The sequence below is a fragment of the Acinonyx jubatus genome, chromosome D1, assembly GCF_027475565.1.
Source record: "Acinonyx jubatus isolate Ajub_Pintada_27869175 chromosome D1, VMU_Ajub_asm_v1.0, whole genome shotgun sequence".
Lineage (NCBI taxonomy): Eukaryota > Metazoa > Chordata > Mammalia > Carnivora > Felidae > Acinonyx > Acinonyx jubatus.
Window position 1 is genome coordinate 75205465 of NC_069390.1, and position 26079 is coordinate 75231543.

At 45.0% G+C, this 26079-nt stretch overlaps 1 protein-coding gene across 1 annotated transcript in view; it reads right to left on the reverse strand.

Annotated features, from left to right (window-relative positions):
• Nucleotides 1–16956: 16956 nt before the first annotated feature.
• The window catches only part of SESN3 (sestrin 3), a 71903-nt gene continuing 62780 nt past the window's right edge, over nt 16957–26079 (reverse strand). The window contains exon 10 of the mRNA XM_027040062.2: nt 16957–24796. Coding sequence (XP_026895863.1) covers nt 24710–24796 — 87 coding nt within the window. The 3' untranslated portion in view covers nt 16957–24709. The remainder of the gene's footprint in view (nt 24797–26079) is intronic.

The window sequence follows — 26079 nt, forward strand, 5'->3', positions numbered from 1 at the left end:
CTTGCTGAGCTTGCAGTCAGACAATAGACAATACATGTAATAGCGAAATCGTTTCTGTTGGAAGGGGGCCGATTATACGGGGCTTGGCAGTTTATGACTTTGGCCTTCACGTGAAAGAAATGGGGAGCCACTCCTGGGGTTTTGAGCAGCAGGTGGACATTTGCTTTTCACAAGGTTCACCTTGGTTGCTGTGTTGAGAATAGACGGTGGGAGACAATGAAGCAAAATGGAGGCCACAGTAATGAGCCAGGTGAGAAGGATGTTCTCTCAGGCCAGTGGGGGGTGCTGGAGGTGGAGAGAAGTGGTCACATGGTGGGTGTGCATTTCCAACTAGAGTAAAAAAGATTCTGGGGGCTCCTGGGGGGCTCAGCCAGTTGAACGTCCAACTCTTGATTTCAGCTCCCTTTATGATCCCAGGGTCGTGGGATCGAGCCCCATGACAGGCTCCGCACTGAGTGTGGAGCCTGCTTGGGATTCTCTCTTGAGCTTCCTCTGCTCCTCTCCCCTGCTCACTTTCTCTCTCTCTCTCTAAAATAAAGTTTTTGGGTTTTTTTTTTAAGTCTTAAAAAAAAAAAAAAAAGATTCTTGTCTGATTGTGGACATAGAGCCGCCACCGACCGAGACTGGAAGACTGTGGAGAAAGGCAAAGAAAAGCTTAAGTTTGGGACATTTCAAGTTTGAGGTGTCTACTAGAAGAACTATTGGAGAGGTTGTCTGGAGAGGGCCGGGCTGGAGATAGAAGTGTGGGGCTGTCAGGGTACATAGAGGTGGCACTGAAAGGCATGAGTTTGGAATGATCCAGAAAGAGTGAGTAGGATGTAGGCGTGTAAGCACTGTGCCCGGGGCTGCCAATAGGCACGCCGCGGCTGTTCCCTTTGCTCGGTTGTAGTTCCCGTGATCCTCTCTTCTTCACGGCTCCATCGGTACCTGCTCACAGAACATCTGATTCTTACATGTAAGATCCACCTAAACGTGTTTCCTACTTTATAAGATTGTTGTCAGGAAGAGTTAGATGAGGTAATGAAAGTGAAAATGCCTTACGAAACAGTAGGCACTTAGTAGACACTTTTTAAATGTCAGCCTGATTATCTGATTCTTATTTACAACTCAGGTTTGTTTTTTTTTTAATTTTTTTTTTTTATGTTTATTTATTTTTGAGACAGAGAGAGACAGAGCATGAACGGGGGAGGGTCACAGAGAGAGGGAGACACAGAATCTGAAACAGGCTCCGGGCTCTGAGCTGTCAGCACAGAGCCCGATGTGGGGCTTGAACTCACGGACCGCGAGATCGTGACCTGAGCCGAAGTCAGCCGCTCAACCGACTGAACCACCCAGGCGCCCCACAACTCAGGTTTTATGAACTTCACGGTCTGTGTTACTTGGTGGTATCTTCGCAGTTCCTAATACGTGCAGGGAAAACACTGTTATTCTCAGTTTTATAGATGAGGAAAGTAGGCTTGGTGAGGTAAAAGAACTTCCTGAAGGCGGACACATAATAGTAACACCAGTGGCTAATTATGTGGCGGGCACTGTTTAACTCTTTTGCGTACATCTTGCAACGGTGCTCTGAGGTGGGTATTATTCCCCTTGTTTGCAAATGAGGAACCTGAAGCATAGAAAGGGTGGTTAACTCAGCCAAGGTCACATGCTGAGTGGGTGGCAGAGCCTGGGTCATGAAGCACACACCTCCTGACCCTGAAGTGAATGTTCTTTTCCCCACCTCGCGGCTCCCTTTCCTCCACATCCTAGCGTTCTGCCAGGGCTGAGCCTCACCACAGGCAAAGTGAGTGGCTACCTCCTGGCTTTGAAGTTAGCAAAATTCTCTCTCCTTAAGCTTCTTTCCTACCAGGCCCACTGCGGAATCTGAACGTTCAGTCGCTCCTTGGGAACTTTCTAGAGCAAGAGAGGTCAAAGCATTTGGGTTCAGGGCTCCCTCCCTCTGGAATGTCCTTTCCCGGGCTCTCTTCATGGGGAGCATTTCCTGTGTGTTTCTCCAAATTCCGGTGAACCCCTATGTGTTTTTCCAAACCCAACGCATATGTCTCTTCCACTGTGAGTTCTTGCCTGCTTGCTGCCGACAGAGTTAGTCACGACTTAGTTCACGTGACGCTTTGTTCATACCTCTGTTGCAGCAAGTGTCACAACGAACGGACAGTTTCCTGTGGATTTGACTGATGCCGCTGTAAGATGATGATTTCCTCTAGGGAAGACCTATTTTTTGTGCGTCTTTGTATTGACGTGGTGTTTACTTCATGAACACAGAAGGGAATGAATGACCCATCAACAATCACTATCACAAAGCAATTTTACGCATATTACATACTGTTTTAGAGATAAGGAAACAGGCCCAAAGCAGTGACCGGCCCAAAGTCCCTCAGCTAATTAAATGTTGGAGGGTGAGCTCCAGAGGGATGATGATGTTACGTTGTGCCTCACGAAGTCTCCGACAGCGAGGGAAGCCCAAAGACTTCACGCTGCTGTTAACCTGCTTTTTCCACTGCCGTCCAAGGTCACTGAACTCTCCCCCAAATGATCCTGCAGGTGGCAACAGAGGCCAAGGAAAGGTGCGGTGTCCTGGAAGGGGCCCCTGTTTAGGGGTGTGTGTGTGAGGCAGGCAGAGCCCCCCTCCCGCTCCCCAGGGCGAGGTGACCTGAGGAAATCCAGGCAGGGGAGAGCATCTGATGCCCCGATCCTTTGTAACCCAGAGAGAAGTTGTTTAGACTCATGAAATTGACATGAAGAAAAAAAAAACAAGTAAAAGGACATCAAAAGGCGAAATGGAACTTTATCTCTGGATGGAAAAGCCGCATGACCTGTCCCGAGTGACAGAGGTGGAAAGTGGCAGAGAAGAGGGTTGGACTCCGAACCCACCGGCATTTGTCATCTCCAGAGCAAGCTTCTGCCTGATGGCTGAGCACAGAGAAGCCAGGTGTGGGTACAGGCACATTAGATGGGCCCCGCAGGGTGTTTGGTCATGGACTGAGGGCCAGAATTTATAGCCTGTGGGGCTCTGTCCCTAACTCTGCCCTCAGAAACATTTTTACCCAGGCTCACTAACAAAGCGGAGGAAACCTCATCAAGTTTGCCAAGGGAAAGAACCTCTGAGCACGTGGGAGTGCCCACGTGGGAGAGCAGGGAATTGCACAAGTCCAAGGGGCACGGGCCAGGGGGAAATGGGACAAGGTGACATTTCACCCTTGCGTTCAAAATAACCGGGCACAGGGGCGCCTGGGTGGCTCAGTCGGTTGAGCGTCCGACTGACTTCGGCTCAGGTCACGGTCTCTTGGTCTGTGAGTTTGAGCCCCGCGTCGGGCTCTGCGCTGACAGCTCGGAGCCTGCTTCGGATTCTGTGTCTCCCTCTCTCTCTGCCCCTCCCCCCACTCACGCTCTGTCTCTCTCTCTGTCAAAAATAAATAAAAAATTAAAAAAAAATAATCGGGCACAGACAGCGTGGAAGACACATGGCTTTAGCAGCCGTGGATGTGGAGAAGAACAGGGCTGGGCTGGGGCCTTGTGATAACAATTCATGTTTGTGCAGTGCCTGTAAGGCATTTCCACCACCTCTTTACTCCTCGTGACACATTTTGAGGTGCTAATGGGGAAACTGAGGCGGGGAGAATCCTGCCTAATTAAGTGGCAGAGCGACAGTGTGAATTGTCCTTGTCTAACTCTTAGGTAACTTCTCTGTCTTTGCTCCGCATCTCTGACCAGACTGTGGGTTCTTTTTTTTTTGTTTTTTTTTCTTAAGTTTATTTTAAGAGAGAGAGTGTGTGCACACGCACGCAAGTGGGGGAGGGGCAGAGAGAGGGAGAGACTCCCAAGCAGGATCTACACCGTCCGACCCCACAAACTGAGATTGTGACCTGAGCCGAAACCAAGAGTCGGACCCTGAACCCGCTGAGCCACCCAGGTGCCCCTGGATGTTCTGCCTGTTCCTTCTTCAGAACCTCTGTCCCCTCCTGTCCAGCCACCTGCCCAGGAAGGGGGATTATCGATCTCTTTTGGGGGATCCTGTACAACCTCCACATTTGATCTCATCCTCTTTTCCTCCCAATAATCTGATATACACCACATGAGTACAGTTGCCAGATTCAGCCAAAACCAAAACCACAATGCTCAGTTAAGTTTGAATTTTAGAAAAGCAGTGAAAACTTTTTATTGTATGGGACATACTCGCATTAAAAATATTTTTGTTGTTTCCCTGAAATTCAAATTTTTTTAAAAATATTTTTAGTGTTTATTTATTTCTGAGACAGAAACAGACAGAGCATGAGTGGGGGAGGGACAGAGAGAGAAGGAAACACAGAATCAGAAGCAGGCTCCAGGCTCTGTGCTGTCAGCACAGAGCCCGACGCGGGGCTCGAACTCACAAACCGTGAGATCATGACCTGAGCCAAAGTCAGTCGCTCAACTGACTGAGCCACCCAGGCGCTCCCTGAAATTCAAATTTAACTGGGCATCTGTATTTGATCTGCCAACCCTACGTGCGAGTGATAGTTCTGAAACACCATTTCCATCCTTCTGAAAACATCCCATTTTCCCTTTGCCCATCGGGTTAGGATCCACAAACTCAAGTTCCTACAGGACCTGGGGGAGGGTAACAGAAATGTATGAATCCGGTGATCAGCAGGAGGAATGGGGCCTGGAGCGAAATTGAAAATTGGAGAGCAAATTTTCCCCCACCCCAGACATTCAAATTCAGATTTTGAAAATCTATAAGAAATCCCTAGTAAAGCAAAAGCAAACACACACACACACACACACACACACACACACACACAGCTGTCAGAGTCTGGCACCCCAATCTCGAAGCCAGGATAATCCAAACCAGTTGGCCTGGCGGTGGGGGCCCCTGACTGAACGTTCTGTGCCCCTCTCCCATCTCCCTTCCAGCACCAGCTAGAGCTCACTCATCATGGCCCACCTCACCCCTGGCCGTGTCTCCCGTGCCGATCCTGCTGGCCACTCAGGCCCACCCAGATCTTTCCCTTTCCATGGTCAAAGTGCACCTCTCTGCCCCAGGACATCTCTAGTGGTCACCTCACTTCCTCTCCAACAGCCCAAAGAGAAGACAGGAAGTGACTTGGAGAGGCCCTGCCACGGGCCACGTCCTTTATACACCGATCTTCGCTTATTTCAGGCCCCGAACTCCGTGGTGAGGTGATGAATCACTCGGAGGGTGGCGCCCTGTGGCTGACACCTTCGGATTCCACACTAAGTTTTAGTTCCAGGACGTGCTCAGTATATACTTGCCAATGGGGCCAAGAGTGTGCAAGCTCATGAACTCAGTCATCGCAGACTGGAAGCCAAACCCTACACCAGTGTTTCCCCCGCCCCCACATTTCCTTACCACCTCCCATGTCCTCTCCCAGTTCTGGTTGTAAACATTTTTCAAATCTGGGGCTTCAGCACATGTTTAAGCTTTGGCTGAAAAATCCATTTTTTTCAGAGCTGACGAGGACCTGAAGTTGAAAGATGTCTGTTCTTTTTCTGGCCTCGGTCCTGCTGGGTAGTTTTGCGTTATTAGAAAAATTAGCTGTAGCACCTTCAAAGGCCTCTTCTTGTGTGCGTTGAACTGAGCCAGACTTGGGAGTTTTGAAAGACTGGCCATTTAATCTTGGCAAAGCCACACCTTTTGTTTCTAAGTGTGTGTGTCTGGGGGGGGGGGGGGGGCGGTGCGCAAGAACGTGGAACACTCAGGGCAAAGGACCATTTGGCCCCAGACCTGATCCATGTCTGATGGGAAAGGAAAGAATCCTGGAGATGTGCAATTTAGACCATAAACTGGGAGGCAAGAAAAGGGACAATCACCAGCCGGGCAGCCTTTCAGTCTTGCTAACTCCAAGGATTTTGCCCAAATCCTCTGTCTCTCAGGACTGCTTATCTTCGTGCTACATTCTGGCTGAGAGACGAGCACGGGGCTGTGCAGCCTTCACAGTGCTCCCCCTGTGGCTCTCCAGCGGCCTCCAGGAGCTGCCCTGCCAGAGAGTGACCTTTCTGGAAGCCCCATTGCCATTTGAATTCTGCTATTACTCTTTTCTTTAAAAACAGAATCCCTTGGGGTGCCTGGGTGGCTCAGTCGGTTAGGCGGCCGACTTCGGCTCAGGTCAGTCATGATCTCGCGGTCCGTGAGTTCTAGTCCCGCGTTGGGCTCTGTGCTGACAGCTCAGAGCCTGGAGCCTGCTTCACATTCTGTGTCTCCCTCTCTCTGACCCTCCCCCGTTCATGCTCTGTCTCTCCCTGTCTCAAAAATAAATAAACGTTAAAAAAAAATTTTTTTTTTTTAAATAAAAACAGAATCCCTCTCTTTCAATGGGAAAAGGTGTCACTACAAATGCTATGTCTCTGTTTATAATTAGGCTCCAGGCTTCTCTCCATGGGGAAAAATAAAAGCTGTTTTAAAAAGCATTGGATGAACTAGAAGTTCTTTATTAGACATCAACTTCAAAGAGACTGTACTTGGCCCCTTGCACAGGAGTCAGAGCGGAATTTCCCAATCAGAAATCAGGGACAGAAAGAAAAGGAGAGCAGGACACATGGGTGAGTTTTCTTGGATTAGTGGTTTTTCCTTCAATAATCTGTTTATGGTCTTGGGGGCAGGAGGTTGCATAAGCTTGTGTGCCGGGTACTGTGCTGAGATCCTGGGGTGGTGGGGGGGGGGCAGGAATGATGGAACACAGTCCCCTGGCTCTCCCCGCCTGACACGGAAGAGAAGGGCCCAGGCACCCTGCACCAAGAGAAGCAGCATAGTGTGGTGACCACGGTCCTAGCTCTGCAGTTTGTGCCCTGGCCCTGCTGCTTCTGGGCTGTGTGGCACTGGGCAAGTTACTTAGCATCTCCATGCTTCACGTTTTGTATCTAAAGCAGAGTCAATTATAAAACCTGCATTATAGGGTCCCTGCGGTTATTTGATGGGTTTAGAAAGCTAAGGGACTTCAGCGCATTGCTCAGCGCTTGTGTTTATCAGTCTTAGGTGTGGAGGAAGTGTGTGGGAGCTCTGAGGAAGGTGCAGCTGACTGCGGCCTGCCTGCAGCCCCCGGAGGCTTCAAAGAAAAGGGGACGTTTGATTTGCACCTGAAAAGCGAGTAGGAGTTGGGGAGACAGAGGTGGTGGGAGGGAGCCCAGTTGGAGCCTGGGGTCAGAGGCAGGAGAGAAGGTGGGGGCTGTAAGAAGGAGCGGAGGCCAGTGTGGCTGCAGTCAAGGCCCCGTATTGGGCTTAAGGAGGGAGGAAGGGCACAAGGAAGAATGTGGAGAGGCGGGACCAGGCAAAAAGGCCTGGAGTTCTGGGAAATAGGTCATTCATTCACTCGTTCATTCATGTAAACTGCTTTGACCACATCAGGTGTACTGGAAGTGTTCAATCAACATTAGCATCATAATTACTCCTATTATCTTCAAGTCCTTTACAGGCATTATCTCACTGAATTCTCAAAACATCCCTGGGAAGGAAGTTCTGCCCAAGGAATCTGCCCAAGGTCACAGAACCAGTTGGGGCGGAGCCGGTTGGTGGCAGACCTGGGCTTTGAATCTGGGTCTGAGTCCCGGGAGGGCGCCTGGGTGGCTCAGTCAGGTCAGCATCCAACTTGGGCTCAGGTCGAACTTGGAGAGTTCGAGCCCCACATTGGGCTTGCTGCTGTCGGGGCGGGGCGGCTTCGGATCCTCTGTCCCTTCTCTCTCTGCCCCTCCCCCGCGCTCTCTCTCTCAAAAAGAAATAAACATTTAAATCTGGATCTGAGGCCAGAGCCTAAGGACTCCCTTCACAGTGACTTGGTGCTTTCTCACAGTGTTTAAGGCTGCCGCCTTACAAGGGTGCTTCTCATTTGCCTTGGTTAAATGGGATTGTGTATGAATAATACCACACCGTTTACTTTGCAAAGAATTAAATTAAAGGAATCCAATAAAGCAGTCCGACAGGGACCTGGGGTGGAGAAATGCACCTTTAGTCTGGGGTGTATTTCAGGCAGCCTGGGCAGGGAAAGTCTTGGGCAGTATCTCCAAGGCCATCCGAATCCCTGGTGCCCTCGCCACAAAAATCACCATGGCAACCCCAGTTAGCATTTCTTTGCAGACTGCTTGGCAGGGCTGAGTGGTACCTGACACCCTCTCTGTCACTTTACTTTGAACAAGGGCTTGGCTCCCTCACGGGTCAGTGCAGGCCAGGTTGTACATGTCCCTAGGCTGTGGACAAGAGCCCAAACATCTTCCAACTGGACCAGGGCCTGTGGTACCTTCTCTCCACCTATTGATGGCCGGCCATTCATCCTGGGCCAATCCCGCCAGTCCTGTCCCCTTCTTTTGGGAGACACTCACTGGTCAAAAATAGTCAGTGGGTCCCCATGGGTCCTCAGCACCTCCTGGCAGTTGCTGGGGAGGGAAGAATGGGCTCCAGTGGGGAGGCAGACAATGGGCGCCAGGAGCACCCCTCCTCCCCAAACACGTCCCTGTTCCCTGTGCACTGGTGTCTTCAATCCAGGAGTTTAAGAAATCAACGTGGATCCTGGGGCGTATTTACCTGGGACCAGCGGCCCCCCCATTAGCATCCCCAGTGGAGAGGAGCTGATCTGCAGAACGTCCCCTCCTCCAACAACCCTTCCCTGCCCCACAATTCACCCTTATTCCCCCTGTCTTTCCCTTTACAACACTTACTGCGATTTGTAGTTCTATTGTTTTGTGGATTGCAAAGTCCCCGTGGGCAGGAGCATTTGTATTTATCCCCTGTTGTGTGGCTCCCACTGAGAACAGGTGGGGCACGCAGCCTTTCTGCCTGGTCTCTGGGAGTCCCTTTGCTACCTCCTAACCTGGCACAGTGCCTTCTCCTCATCCTGGCCTCCAGGCTGGCTTTCAGGTCACCTTCATCCCTCACTCTTCATCCTAAGCCATCCCATCCAGGAGCAGAGCTTCGGCTCACCTACGTGACATTTTTGTGTGTCTTAAAGGCACCCCAGATCCCCAGGGACCAAGGCAAAAGACACATGGTCTCTTCCCTATGACTTGGCCCCCTCCCGTGTTCTCTAAGTGGCTCCAGCAGGTGGCGACTTGGGCCAGGCAAGAACCTGGGAGTTGTCCTGACACCTTCTTACTGTTTTCGCCTGTCCCCCCATCCGTGTGCTTGCGGCTACTCCTCACGTGTCCTGGAATCCATCTACTCTCACCCTCTGTGCAGCGCCCACCCCAGTGGGTGCCACCTGCACCTCTTACTGCTCTGCCTGCCTCCTTAAACCAGCCTTCACACTTCTATTCTGGGCCCCTCCGTTCTCTGTGCCCCCTCCAGAATGTTCTTGAAATGCAAATCCCATCATGTCCCTATCCTTCCTCCCTCCTCCACACACAGTTTTAAACTCTGCTGTAGCTTTTGTTGCTCTTATAATAAAAGCCAACAGCGCAGGCCACAGTGGATGCACTCGGAAGACGTACTCTGTGGGGGGGGTCTCTTGCTGACCCTCTCCCCATTCTGGCCTTTGTTTGTGTTTGGGGGTGGGGTGGGGCGGGCAACCTTACTCTGCAGATCCTCTTCCTCTTTTATTTTTTTAATGCTTATTTTTTTATTTTTGAGAGAGCATGAGCAGGGGAGGGGAAGGGGGGGACAGAGCATCCAAGGCAGGCTCAGTGCAGACATTTTAATGTTTATTTTTTATTTTTGAGAGAGCACGGGCGGGGGAGGGGAAGGGGGGGAGACAGAAGATCCGAGGCAGGCTCAGTGCTGACAGCAGTGACCCAACACAGGGCTTGAACTCAAGAACCACGAGATCATGACCTGAGCCGGAGTCAGATGCTCAACCGACTGAGCCACCCAGGCGCCCCAAGGGTTTTCCACTGTTTTCCTAAACAGTGTCCCTTCAAATGCTGCAGCCTGGTTACCCCTCCTGGCCTCCGTAAGGGGAGCGGACATCCTTGCCATGGCAGGTGCTGGGCGGGTAGTTGTGTCTGCCCCTTGCCCTCTCTCCCGGGCTGGCCTGCCCACCAGGGAAGCCCAGGCCACAGTTTCGCTGTGTGCTTCCTTTTAGAGTGGAGTTGAATAGCAATCTGTAAGTTTCCCTAAACTCCCCAAGACATGTATAAATTCCTCAGAGTGGTCTCTTGTGAAGGGAGCTGGGACTCGAGCCCAGTTCTTTCTAAAGAAAGAACTCTTCTCTCTCGGCTCTTTCATAGCCAGTAGCGGGGCTGGAGGAAGGGTCACCGAGAGGATTGGGGTCACCTCTGTTGCCAGTCCCGAATACATGGGGCATCATTCCACTTTGGAATACGGGGGCACTTTACCTTCTCCTGAATCCTTTTGGGGGCCACAGGCAGAATTGGTAGAAAGAGTTACAGAATCCTGTATTACGTAGCAGGGTTCAGTGGAAGGAGTTGGTTAGAATCTACTATTCTGAGATGAGAAGGGGCATATTCCTTTCGGAAAAGGCATGCCAGTACAGCTCTGAGCAGCTAGAGGCCCCACGAGAGCCCAGGAAGTAGGCTGTACCAGCTATCTTGCCTCCATCACCACCATGCCTGGTGCCCGCAGTCAGGGTGGAGGGGCTTCTGAAGCCCACAACCTCCCTCTCCCCTACTCACCTCCCAGCCTCCCAGTCAGCTCCTGGACCCCATCTGGTTTCCCAGTCCAATACTGAACACAGAGAGAGTATAGGCAGTCAAGGTGCATTTAAGGGCATGTAACTCTGTGGATAATGTGGTCTAAGGAGATTTGCTCCCAAAAACTACATGGTTCTCAAAAGCAGAACTTCGAGGGATGGTGCTGAATGCATAAAAATTTGTGTGCAGAGCTCATAGAAAGGGAAACCGTCTGAGCCCTTACCTTCCAGTCTAATCCAGTAAATCTGAGTGTTTCCAGGAATGTTTATTTTTAAGGAACTTTCCTGTAGATTTTGATGCTCCGAGGGAAGGTTTGAGAACCACAATTTAGACTGCAATCTAGCATAGTCCATTTAGTTTTGTTTTGTTTTTTTTTTTAATTTCCACCCAAGTTAGTTAGCGTATGGTACAACAATGATTTCGGGAGTAGATTCCTTAGTGGCCCTTACCCCTTTAGCCCATCCCCCCTCCCACACCCCCTCCAGTAACCCTCTGTTTATTCTGCATATTTAAGAGTCTCTTATGTTTTGTCGCCCTCCCTGTTTTTATATTATTTTTGCTTCCCTTCCCTTATGTTCATCTGTTGTGTATCTTAAAGTCCTCGTATGAGTGAAGTCATATGATATTCGTCTTCCTCTGACTAATTTCGCTCCAGTTCCATCCACGTGGTTGCAAATGGCAAGATTTCATTCTTTTTGACTGCCGAGTGATACTCCATTGCGCACATATACCACATCTTCTTTATCCATTCATCCACCAAAAGCAGAGTCCGTTTAATTTTTAGATTCCCCCTGTGTCTTATTTTCATGGGTGTATTTCATTCTTACCACAAAGTTACAGGGAGCAGAGTGATGACAGAAGACACAATGTAGCTCATGCACCATCCTGGTAAGTACACATATAGGCACGGAAATGTAGATACATAGAAATACAGATATAAAAATGTAGAGAAATCTAGAATGACTTCAGTGTGCACTGGTGCTCTGCTCAGAAGCGGGCATGGGCGCTTGTCTTCTTTTCCTAGGGGTCCCGTGAGATGGGTGTGTGTTTCCCTGTTCACCTTCCCAGCACTTCTGAGATCCCACCGTGAGGACGCCGTCTTAGAAGTGGCTGGGAATTCTTTTTCGTTTCTGCCTAATCTTTCTTCTCCGCATTCTGCCTGCAGGTCAGTGTGGTAAATCAGGGCTGCAATTTTTTCCACTGTTAGAAAGATATCTCTTCAAGCGGGATGTGTTCTAATTCTGCCCACTGGTTCTCAAAATGGGCCGGGCATTGGAATCACCAGGAGAGATTTCAAAACCAATTGACTAGACGCAACTCAAACTAATTCCATCAAAGTCTCAAGGTGGGGGATCGTTTTCAGATATCAGTATTTTTAAAGTCCCCAGGGTTGAGAACTATTAATTTGGCCTACACTCCACCTGAGAGAGCAATAAAAGTATAGCAGGAACCTTCAAAGTTGTTTTTAAAATTTTTTAATGTTTTTTATTTTGAAAGTGAGAGAGAGAGAGAGAGAGAGAGCACAAGCAGGGGAGGGAGGGAGAGAGAGAGAGAGAGAAGAGAGAGGGAATCCCAAACCGGCTCCACGCTGTCAGCATAGAGCCCGACATGGGGCTCGATCCCGTGACCCTGGGATCATGACCTGAGCCGAGATCAAGAGTCAGATGCTTACCCGACTGAGCCACCCAGGCGCCCCAGAACTGTAAAGTTCTTATAACCCAACCATTTTCCTTCCAGGTCTGACTATGTGGCCCCCGGTTACTTGAGATTTTAAAAATGGAGGCCTGTACTCGCTCAGTCAGAATTGCTGCGGGTGGTTCCCTGAATCTGGATTTTTAAAAAGCCCCTCAGTGATTCTTACCCTCTGAAGTTTGGATACTTCGGCCCTGACCTCACCAGGCCAGGTATGGGTACAGTCATGCTTAAGGGCCCCGAGTATAGAGGGTGAAGACCTAAGAACAAGCTTAGTAGGAATGTGACATATCAACCTCGCGTAGATGGACATTCTGAGGACAGGGCTGACAAAGGGCTGATTGGTAAGTTCCTAACTGCATTGACTCTGGAGATACAAATGAAAATCCCCAAGACTATTCTTCAGGCTATCCTTCATAAACTGCGATCTGAGCAAGAAATTTCCCAGTGCAGATTCTGTACGGGGTGCAGTACTGACCGCATCCAGCACGTACACGACCCCAGCTACCTGTTGCCACGACAATGCTGTCTACTATTCAAGCAGAGAACCTCAGTAGGAATAATGAGGTATGCTCATGTGTCTGGGTCGCCTGGGTGATTATGCTTATCTGCACTGAGCTCGGTGAGCTATCAGTCAGGTGGAAGTCAGCTAATGACTACTGATCTTGGGTGAGCTTCTCTACCCAAGGCCTTGGCCAGAGTGTCTGGATCAACTCAACTCGTTGCAGGTGTCCTATCCTCTGGCAGGCTGGCCCCAGGCACGGCAGGATTCCGAGAGAGGGCAGACGCATGCGAGGTTTCTTAGAACCTAGGTCTGCAACTTATACAATGTCACTTCTGCCATACTGTGGGCCACACCAAGTCACAAGACGAACCAAGAAAAATAGGCTCTACCCCTTGATGAGAGAAGTTGTTAAAGTCACATTTCAAAGGTTGTAGCTGCTTGGAAAGGACAATAATTGTTGCATTTATGCAAACAATCTACCTGAACTTTAGGTAATGCACAGCCAGAAGGCACAAAGTTCCCTTCTGACAGCTCTCGGGTTGGTCCCAGGCATCAGAAGGGTCTTGGGTGGGAAGGGAAGGCCTTGCATGTCCACAGTATGGCTTCCAGGATCTCATTCCGGTACAGTGAGAGTGTGCCATACATCACCGTCAGGGATGTGCAAAAATATTCAGGAAATTATTCAAGATACTCAGGACACCTCCCGAAGATGGCATCCCAGCTACCTGCTTCCACGAGGCCCTGAAATTCTAGTCAGGCTCTGGTTGTCAAGGAGATGCTGTGGTTTCAAAGCGGGACATGTCCATTCCCGCGCTCAAGACCTATTGAAAATGGCTTTCATCCATTTTCATCCATGAATAAGTACACGTATTTTAGCCTAACCCTTAAGACCCTGCACAGTCTGAGCAAATTACACTTTCCAAATTCATCTTCTAATGCAAAGTGCCACACCCATGGCCTGAGGATGGCGCTCGGGGGCTTGCTCCCTCTGGCTTCTCTACCTAAATGTGCCCTTCTGCAGTCTGCAAATCCAAATCGTAGCAATTCTACAAGCGCCCGTTAGACCTTCACTCAGAACACCAAGCAGAATGTGATACTTTCCTCTTTATTTGGCGTAGAAGAAACAGAAGAGCAACTCAAGCTAGACAAACCTGAGGGTGGTTCTACCATCCACCTGTTTGACCTTAGACTAGTCACTTCATTTTGCTCAGCCTATTTTTTTTTAACTCTTTAAACTGGAGGAAATACCCACTTGCAGATTATAATAAAATGTCTTCAAAGTTCCTAACACTGAGAGAAGGTTCTTGGTAAATGATAGCTATTTTTATGACCCCGGGCTACAAACGATTACTTTATTCTTTTCTATGTTGTCTGATGTCGCTATATTACCTTCTTCCTACCCATACTTCCCCTTTCTTAAGGACAGGGGCTATGTCCTTCTTAATACTGTGATCTGCAGTTTACAGTTGAGGAAACAGAGAAACCACAGCATTAAGTTACTTGTTCAAGGCCAGATAGCTAGCAATGGTGGCACTGAGATTTGAATTTATTCTAGGATGTGTTTTCTAAACTCCTATCTCGTACTGCCTTGTCAATGTGCTGGTCAGTACTGGTTATACACGCCTCGTGCAAAGGCGGTTGGCTCTGGCATCCTGCCACGAGCACTCACTCGGAGCATCCCCAGGGCCAGAAGCCAGAAGCCAGCTGCCCACGGCCCATCGAACATTCTCCCCCATCCAACCTGGCCAGTGCCTCCAACCTGGCCAGAGGCCTACAACTGGCCTCAGCAGCAAGGCGGGAGGGAGTTAGCAAGAAGCCACCGTGACTGTGCAATGGTGTACAAGAGACATGCACTAGTGCATCTGACCAAGTGAAGGAGAGAATTAACGGGTGGTGGAAAGTTGTGTAACCAGGGCCGTTTTCCGAAATTCCCCCTTGAAACGAAGATGACGGATTTGTTAATGTTTATTTTAGGAGCAGGCTGATGCCAAACAGGGAGCATAAGTCTAGCCTCAACTTCCTTTGAAAGAGTTCTATGGAAAGGTTTGGCTCACCTGTGTTTTGACACAGGTCAAGGATGTGAGATTAGGGAGAAGAGACATTTTCTGCCACTGACTTCTCTTCTCCATCCATAGTGAGAAAGTTAGGTGCATTAGAAACTATGACTTTGAATTGGTAACTTCCACCCAATAGTAGAGTGCTCCTAAGAATAAAAATGCAATACATTAAAAAAAATTTTTTTTTAATTTATTTATTTAGAGAGAGTGAGCAGGGGAGGGGCAGAGAGAGAGGGGGAGAAAGAACCCCAAGCAGGCTCCACACTGTCAGCGTGAAACCTGATGTGGGGCTTGAACTCATGAACCGTGATATCATGACCTGAGCCGAAACCAAGAGTCTGGACGCTTGACCAGCTGAGCCGCCCAGGCACCCTGGAAATGCAATACATTCTTAAATTTTCCTGAGTCTTCTTTAGGATCAGGCTTGTTCTCTTGGGAAAAATTTTTAGCTTTTAAATTTACAGCTACTGATTTGATATAATTGGTCTGGGAACCTTTCCCCTGGGGACTGTCTTTTAAATAGAAGTGCCCCTACAGGACTGGAAGAAAAAACAAACAAAAAAACCCCTATTTTTTAAAACTCAAAAAAGTTGCAAGTTACCCAGAGAGGAAAATTCTCTAACTTCTTGTTTGGAGCATGGACTAGCCTTTCATTTTTTAGTAAAATATCATGCTGATGGTACTTACATCATCAAGAAGCATAGGCTGAATAAAGGTGGGGAAGTTTAGTATAAAAAGTGATATTAGAAAGACGACTTCAGGTCCTCAGTGTGACTCTTCTGGGTGCCAACTCTTAGGCAGACAAAGCTCTCTAAGGCTCAACTTCCTCGTCTGCAAAATGGACACAGTGGCTCTTTTCAAAGTTACCATGAGACATAAATGAGATCGTGTATGTGACCCGACCAAGCATACACGTAAACATCAACTTCTATTTCACTTTAAAAAATGGTTCAGGGTTGTTAACAAATTCTCAGGGAACCAGTGTTCAAAAGGGGGATTTTGAGTTGAGGGAGGCCGTGGGGAAGGGCCAGGCTGCTGGCTGAGTTGGCCGGATGTGCCCTCCCCTAATTCTCCCCCGGACGTTGCATATTATTGAAAGAGACAGACTCTCATCAGCAAGGAGGTGGTTTCTGCCGATCCTCCCTTACAGCTGGACAGGCGGCACAAAGGGAAAGCTCTCGCCTTTGATAGGAATTCTTATGTAATCAGCATAAATCAAAATTAGGACTTGGCTTAGAAAACCCTACATGAAAGACTTTACACATCCTCTGTAGCTTTCCGAAAGCCTAGCTTACATTGCTACTTGGGACTTTACCATCACTTCCCATTACACATTATAACCTCCCTTTCCCCATCTGTTCTTATCTGTTTCAATTAGCCACAACACTGCTTTCAGGCTTTCTCATTTAGCTGCTCAAACTCACCACTGTATGTATATTTCGAATACATGGCTACATTTTACCTAATTCTCAAATAACCACGTCAAGGAGGTATTACTCCCCTCAGACTGTGGTGTGGAAATCATGGATCACAGAGATTAAATTACTTCTAGGGTCACAAAGTTTAACACTGGAATACAAAGAGAAAGTTTTGAAGCCAGGCTCTGACCCCAGGTTCAATGCTCCATTCCCATTCTACATTACTGTTTTGGCTCACAAGAGACAATGGTGAAATTAATTTGCCTCTTGCTGTGATCACAACTGACATTTTATGCTTTTGGGGGGGCGGGCACGGAGGGGGAGGCAGAGGATCTGAAGCGGGCTCCGCACTGACAGCAATGAGCCTGATGGGGCTTGAACTCATGAACCGGGAGATCATGAGCTGAGCGGAAATCAGACGCTCAACTGAATGAGCCACCCAGGTGCCCCTCACAAATGACATTTAAAAAGGTAACAGGATTTATATATTTTGCACAACTTAACACTATTGCAATATTCCATTAATACAATATATAGTGATACTTTAATAAGAACTGTCACCAGAAATCTTTGGGTCAGGAATTCTGGGAAAAAATGACTTACTGTGGTGATGTCTTTCCGAACGCATGTCTCAATAATTGAGCAGAAACAAACCTATGCAAGAATGCTACTCCAATAAAAATGTAAATACATAAAAGCAAATAATCAGGGATCAGTTTTGCCAATTTTATTGAACCAATAAAATTCCTACTAATAACAATGAAATAAATTTCTGCAGGTATAAATGTGATACAGTTTAACAAAACCCATTGTTCTGTACCTATAAATAGATTTTCAAAATGTCATAAAAAGTGCAGTTATGAATTGTTAACATGTTAATACACAGTTCCTTTATTTCAAATGTGTTTGTCTTGACTCACTAACAGTTCCTTCTGCATCTGTTCAAATAATATTACCCATCCCTCCAAAAAAAAAAAAAGCCATTAAAGCACTAGAATATTACACATAAACTGATCCATTCAGGTCAGCTTTAGTCAGAATTGTAAAATCAGCAACATAAGAAAAATAAAACCTACTTATACATACAAAAAACTTTCATGGGTTCTACAATCTCCTTAACTGCTGACTCTGTGGAGGGCATAATAGTTGAAAAGGCTTATATGGTTAACTACCTTAGACTACTACATCTAGAGCAGGGTCTGGTTTGCCAGAACAAGTTTAAAGTGGCTGTTTATCAAGTTTGCTATCTTCAGAATTGAAACTATAAATATAAGACCGCCATTGGACGCTGAAAACTGCGTGAATCCTAAATTGCATCAATGATCTATTTGATAAAAGCTTATTCTAATTGAAAACCTTATATAGTAAGAGACTGATATATATAGCAGTCTTAAAGATCATGTCATCTGCCTCACATTAGTCCAAAGTCACGTGCTTCGTAAAAAAAAAAAATTACAGTAACAAAGCACAGGACTACAAAGGCAAAACATCACAGCTTCTGATTACACTGAATAAAAAGTACCAAGGAACGCAAAAGATAATTCTGTATTAATACTGATGAATTAAAGAACTATAATAGACGTTTCACAGCATGCTACATATATCGCTCACAACTTAAGGATAAAATGATGTCTAAAATTGAAAGTCAAGAAGTTGGCAATCTGATTTCATGTGCAATTCAGCTACAAAGTCTTAATATATACATTCATTATGTAGCTGCCCTGCAGAATCAGGATTTAAAAAAAAAAAAAAAAGATTTCAAGTTCAAATCCTATTTCATAAGCTAAAGGATACATCCAGTTCTTCCATGACCAGGAAAGTTATTTTCAGGTTCGAAGGAGCTAATCCAAGAAGCAAGGCCATGTTCCGAGTTGACCTGACAAGGTTCTTTTTTACCTTGCTCAAACTGTGCATGTGGATGGGACTATTCTATTAGCATGGAGATGATGCCGAACTGGCTTGATTTGCTTCCTGTGTCTGTCTTATTTTGAGTTGAAAAGAGTACATATGAAGAGAAAGAGGAAGGGAAAAATCGTATTTTCTTTCCAGAGAAGATATGCGGATGCAAAGAAAATATGTGCACGAGAGAGAGAGTTTGGATCGCTTGCCTTGATGAACAAGGGTACCGGTGAACTCTTACCTTTCATTTTAGAGAACCAGTGAAATTCAGAAAGGAGAAAATAGTCTCTCAATGTTACAAAGGAAACGACTTGGCTACCCAACTGATAGGTTTCCTTCATCCTACCTTTGGGTCCTTCCTTCTAAGATTTGGAAGTCGGTGGAAAATGTGTAAAGACTGATTAAGAAAGATATCTGCTAAATGTCATGGTGCATACACTTAGCTAATCAGAATTCATGAACAATACTTTAGCATTACATACCAGAGATTCTCTGTCCCTTTGATAATCTTTCTGTGGAAATTATACATTCATTTCTAAGAGGTGAAGCTGAGGGGTGCAAGAAAATAGACGGTTTTAGCAAAATTTATATACCAAAAATTATATTTATCGTACTTAGACTCACTAATGTTTGATGTTGTCCTATAAGCTAGAAGTAAAATGGGGTGTTTGTTCTAAAGGCTATTTTATAGTATGCATATCGTTACCTCAAAGATTTCCACAAGCACTGAAAAAAATCAGATATTCCTTCTTCCCCCACCCCTGTATTTTTCCTTTGTTAGTTCTGTACTTCATGGTGGTGCAGCCAGAATTAATTGAAGCTAGAATGAACCCTTCACGACATACGATTTTGCGAGAACCATCCCTTCGGTCTCCATTATTAAGTGTCACTTCTCAATGAGGCATCGATTCACTCCTGGGAACCTTAAAGGCATCTATGAGACTCTGCCGTCGGGTTGGGTTGTTCACGAATGGAACGTAAAGCATTCAAATGCCACCACAGATCGTATTAAGCTACACTTCCAAACAGGGTGGTTCATCACCGGGTCAGCCAGCCATCTGTAGATGAACATGCCCCGTGTTAGAAACCGGACAGAGTCGTCAGCCATGAACAGGGTGCACACTGGCTGTAGAGGAAGAACTCTTGTTGCTTCTTCTGTGCACTTGTTCCTTAAGGACAGTCTGGATATACCCGAACTGCAGCCAGGGGAATAAAGACTACAAAGTCAGTGCATTCCCTTCTCACCCCATAGTACTTTTCTCCCCCGTGGAGAACACAAGGTAGGAACGGGGGCTAGAAGCCTAGTCTAACCCAGGAAAGCTTGTTCAAAAACCCTTATGTACCCAATTGTGTGGTATTTTATCTATGTTATATATCAAATGGGCTTCTGCGATCCAATGGGACCACCTCAACACTCTTTATCATACGTCCTTCTCTTAGAAGCGTGTTTCAAGGCCCAAGTAACGACACCCAGGGATATGCCAGAAATTGCCTGTTTCCCCGAGGGGTTACACATCAGTCTGGATTGCTAGAGAATTGTTCATTTACATTCAAACAACTTGCACTAACACCAGTATTTATTACCTAATATAGATCCAGGTTAGGGTGGTAACTCAATCAATCACTTTACAGTCCTGCTAAATGCTAAATTCTGCATGGTAGAAATAGTTCCATTTCTGTATCGTGTATAAATATAAAGACTTCTACTTTGATAGAAGGCAAAAATCTTCTAAGATTTATTAAAATATGGAAGTAGCATTACTGAACAACAGAGAGTGAATCCATGAAAAGGTTGGATACTCTGAATTTATAGGCTCTTTGGGGATGAGGTAGAGGCAGCCGGGAAAGGGTATTCGAGTATGGGATGGACAGGATTACACTCGGTGCTGCATAACATCTGCTAGGGTGTCTATGGAGAAGGTTAGCCGACATGTCGCTGGATGACTGGGGGGATGTAGAGGAGCGGGGACAAAGTCCTATTCTTAACGAGTGGAGAAAAAGGAACTCAGAAAAGTAAATGCTGGTGACTATCAGCAGGTGGCTGGTGATGTTTGGTTTGGATTGTGAAGAGGCCTTCAGACCAAGATGGGCTGAGGGAAGGGGAAGATGGCGAGCATGTAGAGGTTGAGGCACTTGGGGGAAGAAAGCAGGCAGGAAAGGGGGGACTGAATGCAGATAGGAACTCCCACATGGGAATGTTCCTTAATATCAGGCGCACGATGCTGAGGATGGCCACACTCGAACGTGCCACGCGTTCACTGAAAACCTTCTCCTTCCTCGCAGGGCTCTGCCTCCACCTCTAGGATCCGTTTCACCCCAGCGATGTTTGTTCTACTTCTCACCTGAGCAGACACTACTAACTAAGCCAAATCAGCGTGGACGTAGGCTCCACACACAGGGGGGCGTTGCAGTTCTGTGGACTGAGAGGGATACATTCATGTTACAGTACTGCTCTGAGGAAAGACGACGTCATTTGATTCTCTGTCTCCGGAGGGATACGATAGGGAGACAGATTAAAATGACGGCCACCGAGAATCGGTTCTGATTATACAAATTAGGTGACTTAACACTCGATCCGAACTGTGGGGCCCCGTGTCTTTCAGGGTGCTGTTGCATTATACTACTAAGAAAATTTCATATACTATTTATACAACGTTACTGTTGCATACTTTTTACTCCATGCAAGACCGTCTATTTGCATAAAAGAAGAAAAAGTCCATTAGGTAAAGAGAAGAGTTTAAGGTCTTGCTTTCCAGAGGGATGATTTAGAATTGTCTTCAAAACACAACACAAAACGAAAACCTCATTTTACTATCACAGTGCAAATCATTCTTATAACATGCACTGAAATTAATTTTTGTCCCCGATGAACCGGATTTACGAGTTTAAAAGAATCTTACCTTCACACATGCATGCACTCTGCACTAAAGTGGTGAACTACTTTTAAGTATAGATCTTTGATTGTTTGCTGATCATTTTATTTTGCTGCGGCCTAAGAATCTAGGATTTTGGATTAAAAAAAAAAAAAACAACTCTGTAAGGTGGAAAAGGAAAAAGCTGCTGTAGAATAATGTGATTTAGTTTTTAGAAGAAGTTAAAACCCTTAGGGGACTTCCTAACAATTAAAATAGGGGCTCTGGTTCAAATATGATTTTAATATAAAGCTTCCACTGAGTTTTCTGTTTGAAAACAGCCCTGTGTTGCTCTGCCATTGTTTGGGTTTAAAGCCATAACTAAAGGCCAAGGCCATGGCCCAGATTCCACATTAGCCATCTTTTATTGTAAAAGTACCCCGGATGGGACAAAGATTCTTCCTGAGACTGAGACAACATACTTGGTTCAAAAAGGTAAAGAAGGTAATGAGTGGTCTCATCTCAGCAAGCCTCGTTTCCTCTGATTATCAAGGATCCATCTGAGGAGACGGAAGCTGAAGGATCCAGGGGGCCAGCTGCCTGGCCAACCCCACAGCCAAGGGATCGGTTTACAGATCAGATTGACGTTCAGGTGGGAGAGTCTTTATTTAGGTATTTCCTAAGGTGATCTGAGAAATTAAGAATTACAAGGGAAGCCGGGAAGTAAATAGACATCAACCAGGCAGATTATCAGTGGCTTGTTAGACTAATTTCAACGTAATAAGCAACGAAGTTAGAGAATTCACAGTCACATGTGCTGTTTTTCCAAGTACACTTGCACATTTAAGTTTGGCACAATGTGAGCCCCAAGGTGGAGGTTAGCGTATCGTATAATCATATCGTTACACTAACTGAACCAGATATCTCTTTGAAAAATATCACATTTTAATATAAAAAGCTATACTATAAATTACTACATAGTAAATTCAATACTCTGAAAAAATACCACCCTGGAAAACCGCATCAGAATTTCAAGTCTGCATTAGAGAAAGTTCACAGCAACCTTGCTGTAAAATGGTACTCATGTTGTGCGTGCTGCGTCTCAGTAGGTGCCCCAGCACCTTCGGAAGTCAATTTTTCTAGGCTGGTTCACTGAGGTTCATAAATATATTGTTTTGTTTTTGTTTATAGTTCCAAGTCAATTTACGTTCCTGATTACTGATGAGTAGAGCAATGCTGAGCTAAAAAGAAACTCTGCTAGAAAAGAGATCTAGTAAAGGCACTAATATTTCCAAAACCCAAACTCCAACTACTTCCATTTCTGGGGTAAAAAAAAAAAAAAAAAAAAAAGACAAAAACTAAGTGGCCATTTTCGTTACTTACACCTTGTTTCCCCTTTTGGTCTAAAGCTCATAATGGTTTTTCTGTGACAATTTCTCCTTTTCCATTTTATAAAGATCCTTTTTTATCCTGTAATACAGGTCACCTGCACAATAATACAGGGTTATTAACTGAAAGGATTGTAGTTAAAAAACGAAACAAAATAAAAAACCGTCAAGAATAAAAGATATCCTCAACTCGAAAGTTCTAAGGTTAGGGAAGTCAAATATGCATTGATGTTATCATCCGTGTTTTATCATCTTCCTAAATACTTTCCTTGCAGTTAACAGACATTTCTACATGATGTGATGCCGAATGAAGTCAACATATGGCATATGCAATAAACAGAAGAGATCTGGCATGAATTCTCTGAATGATATCTTTAAATAAACCACCCTGTCTTAAAAAATATTAGTAATTTTTTCCTCACGTGGAAGATTTCAAATGAGATCCCGGAATCTAAAAATGCAGAACCACCTGGCGTTAGTAGGTTTACAGTCATCCTTCTATTTTCTTATCTGGGACAAACTCTAAAAGAAAGCAACCTAATGTATTGTACCAGAAAAGGATAGTGAACGGAAGGGGAAAATGACTTAACAAAACCCAAGATTCTTTCGTGAGAGAAAAAGTCCTATACAACAAATAAGTCAGTCTTCGATGAAATCTTTGTGGGAACTCTAATGGAGAATTTTGACTCTATTATTTACCATGAGAAAATGGAGTTGTTTTTAAAAAATTAGCAGATTTGTGAAAATTCAAGTCACCCTTAGTTAACCAAAAAGCGTTTAAGCAGTGTGGTCGTGTCCTACTGGATAGTTGTAAGCATCTCTTAGGCACTTCACTGGTTCATTAACACAATACAAATTAAAGCTAGAAACACATAATGTTGTGCTCTGTAAGGACAGTCTAATCAGGCAACACAAACCGATGCAAAAGTGTGACTTTTTGGATGCTTCTTCCTCCCCTAAGACTTGATAGCTTTTTTAAACCAGTTGTCCAAAGAGATTTTTTTTTTTTTCTGGGGAAGGGGGTGCTTTGGCATTAGGAAAACAATATTGTTCAACCCCAGTAAGGCAAAAGCCTTGTGCAATAAAGAAATTTGAACAAAATTTCTTTATGGCTCTGTTTACAAGGACACTTCTGCAATGACATAATGGGGGGAAAGTTCAGCTGAGTATTTTTTTCCCGACATATTGCACTTTTTTTTGTTGTTGTTGTTGCTGTTCAATCACATTAATGCATAGAAACACAATTGTCACCTCTGAATATTCAACTCCTCAGCCTATTAGAAGAAAAATCATGGGAAAGAAGTTCTAAAAGCTACCAGGAAAAAATACAAGTATATTAACCTTCCTCTGCTTACTGCGATATAGAAAACGCTATGAGAAAAGAAAAACGTGCAAAGAAACTTTTTTGGTCAGTCTTGGGTGGGTACAGGCTTGCGTGTGCCAACTGAATGAGCGGTGAGCAGCTCTGTGAGCGCTGATGACTTACATGACTGAGGAGGACTGTTAGTGATAGAAAGGATTGTGCATAATTCTGCTTTTAATATATACATCTGATATGGGAAACGGAAAGTTCTGTTTCAGAAGAGAAAGAAAAGAGCTGAATTTGGCATTTCAGTAGCATGCTATAGAATTCATCATGATTAATTTCACATTAAATTATGGACAATGGCTGTATCACATTTCACGTTATCGCCAATAGCAGTAAAAAAAAAAAAACCCAAAAAACAAAAACAAACAAACAAACAAAAACCACAAACAGTGCCTGACAAATAATCTCCTGGGGACACAGATATGTGTCCTGTGAGCAGCTTAGTTCAACAGCGCATGCTTCTCCTCCACCAGATTTAGGACACAACGTTAAAAGTTTAGAATGGCCAGAAGAGGTCATTCTTTGCTGAATTCCAATATCTGAAAAACAATCACTTGAGCAGATTGTAAGCGCTTTTCCTTATTCCAAAAAAAAAAAAAAAAAATAATGATAATAAAAAAAAAGAAGGAAATAAAAGGATACACATACATACAAACCCAAAAGCGCTGAAGTTAAGCATTAATAAACCAGGTTTGTGATTTGTGATCAGTATCCAAAACTCCAACTATAAAACAATGCAAAGTAGTGCTCCTCAGTATTATTTTTGCAATTGTTAGTAATGTTAAGCATCAAGAAAAATAAAACACATCATTGCACATTACAGCCGCCAAAGAGAACGGCTAAACTTTGACACTAGAGAATTGAATAACTTTTGATGCCCATCACAAACAGCTTCTGATGTATGTTCTTGTGTGAAAAGGTCTTTACACACATATGACATTTTCGCTGGGTGATGCTTCAGGTCAAATGCCGTGTTATGGCACGAAGGGCATAAAGAAGTTCAGCTTGCATCCGTGCTTCCATTAAAAGCAAATTTACGTGAACCTAGAAACGACAACGTTAGCAACTTAGTGACAAACAACTGGAAAAACTTCCTTTTTTTTTTTTTTTTTAACAGACATTCACAAGGGTTTGTCTTGTGTACACAGACCCACGTACAAACACACATGCCTCGGCATATCTACGCGTGTAAATGATGGAACGCTCATAACAAAAACTGTGTCTATAAAAGAGAAAGGGATCTTGTGAGTGGCAAAAATGACCTCTAAAAGTCTTGAAAGTACCAAGCATTATGTCAGAATGTACACGATGTGTATAAAGCCAATCAATCTTCTGGATTACGAAATCACATATTTTTCAATTTTTTAATAAATTGCAACTTTCTCTTCTTCCAGTTGTATGTGGCTAAAAATCAGCTCTACATTTCTCAGAGCCTATGTTCAGTCCTCGGAAAGCTTTTAAGAACATTTCTTCCTGTTTACTTGGAAAGGTACGGAAGTGAAAACCTGAAGCTTACAGCAGTTTGCAATTACTGTCTGGTCCTTGTTAGATATGTGTACCTTCCCTGGAGTCTTTCGGATACAAGCCCCTAAGTGTTGGGGGAGACACACATCAGCTGATAGATTAAAATTAATACCAATGCATTTTTCAAAACAGACTACAAAGAAATGTGTTTTGATATTGCATTTATTTTGATAATGTTCTACAGGTTAGGGATAGTCTCTTGACGAATAAAGGGAATTTCTAGATACAAGCCAGTAAAGTAATGCAAACATATAAATAGGGCATAAAGATCTGTCAAGAAGAGATGCAGGCAGTAAAATGGGTTATTTATCGTATGTGTGACTGGCCCAAAGACTTCATAAAATCCATCAGGTATGGAGGCCATAACATTTTCTGTCAAGGCCACAGAGTTAATTAGTGAATATTAGGACCCTAAATGGATTTTCTTACTCTCAAAAGCTGGGAACCTGTGGTGTAAATGGAAGATTCTTGGACTTACAGGTCAAAACGATCTAGGATTTAAGGCCAGTTCTTCTACTACAATGTTGGTAAAGATCCTTAACATTTATTAGACCTTACATAATGATTCCTATGTATTTCATCCAAAGAAATATTCTTTTTTTTTTTTTTAATTTTTTTTTAACGCTTATTTATTATTGAGAGACAGAGCACGAGCATGGGAGGGGCAGAGAGAGAGGGAGACACAGAATCTGAAGCAGGTTCCAGGCTCTGAGCTGGAGCACAGAGAGTCTAACACGGGGCTCGAACTTGTATTAACACTTTCACGTGCAATTTTTCACAGTCCTTCCTAATGACAGTGGACA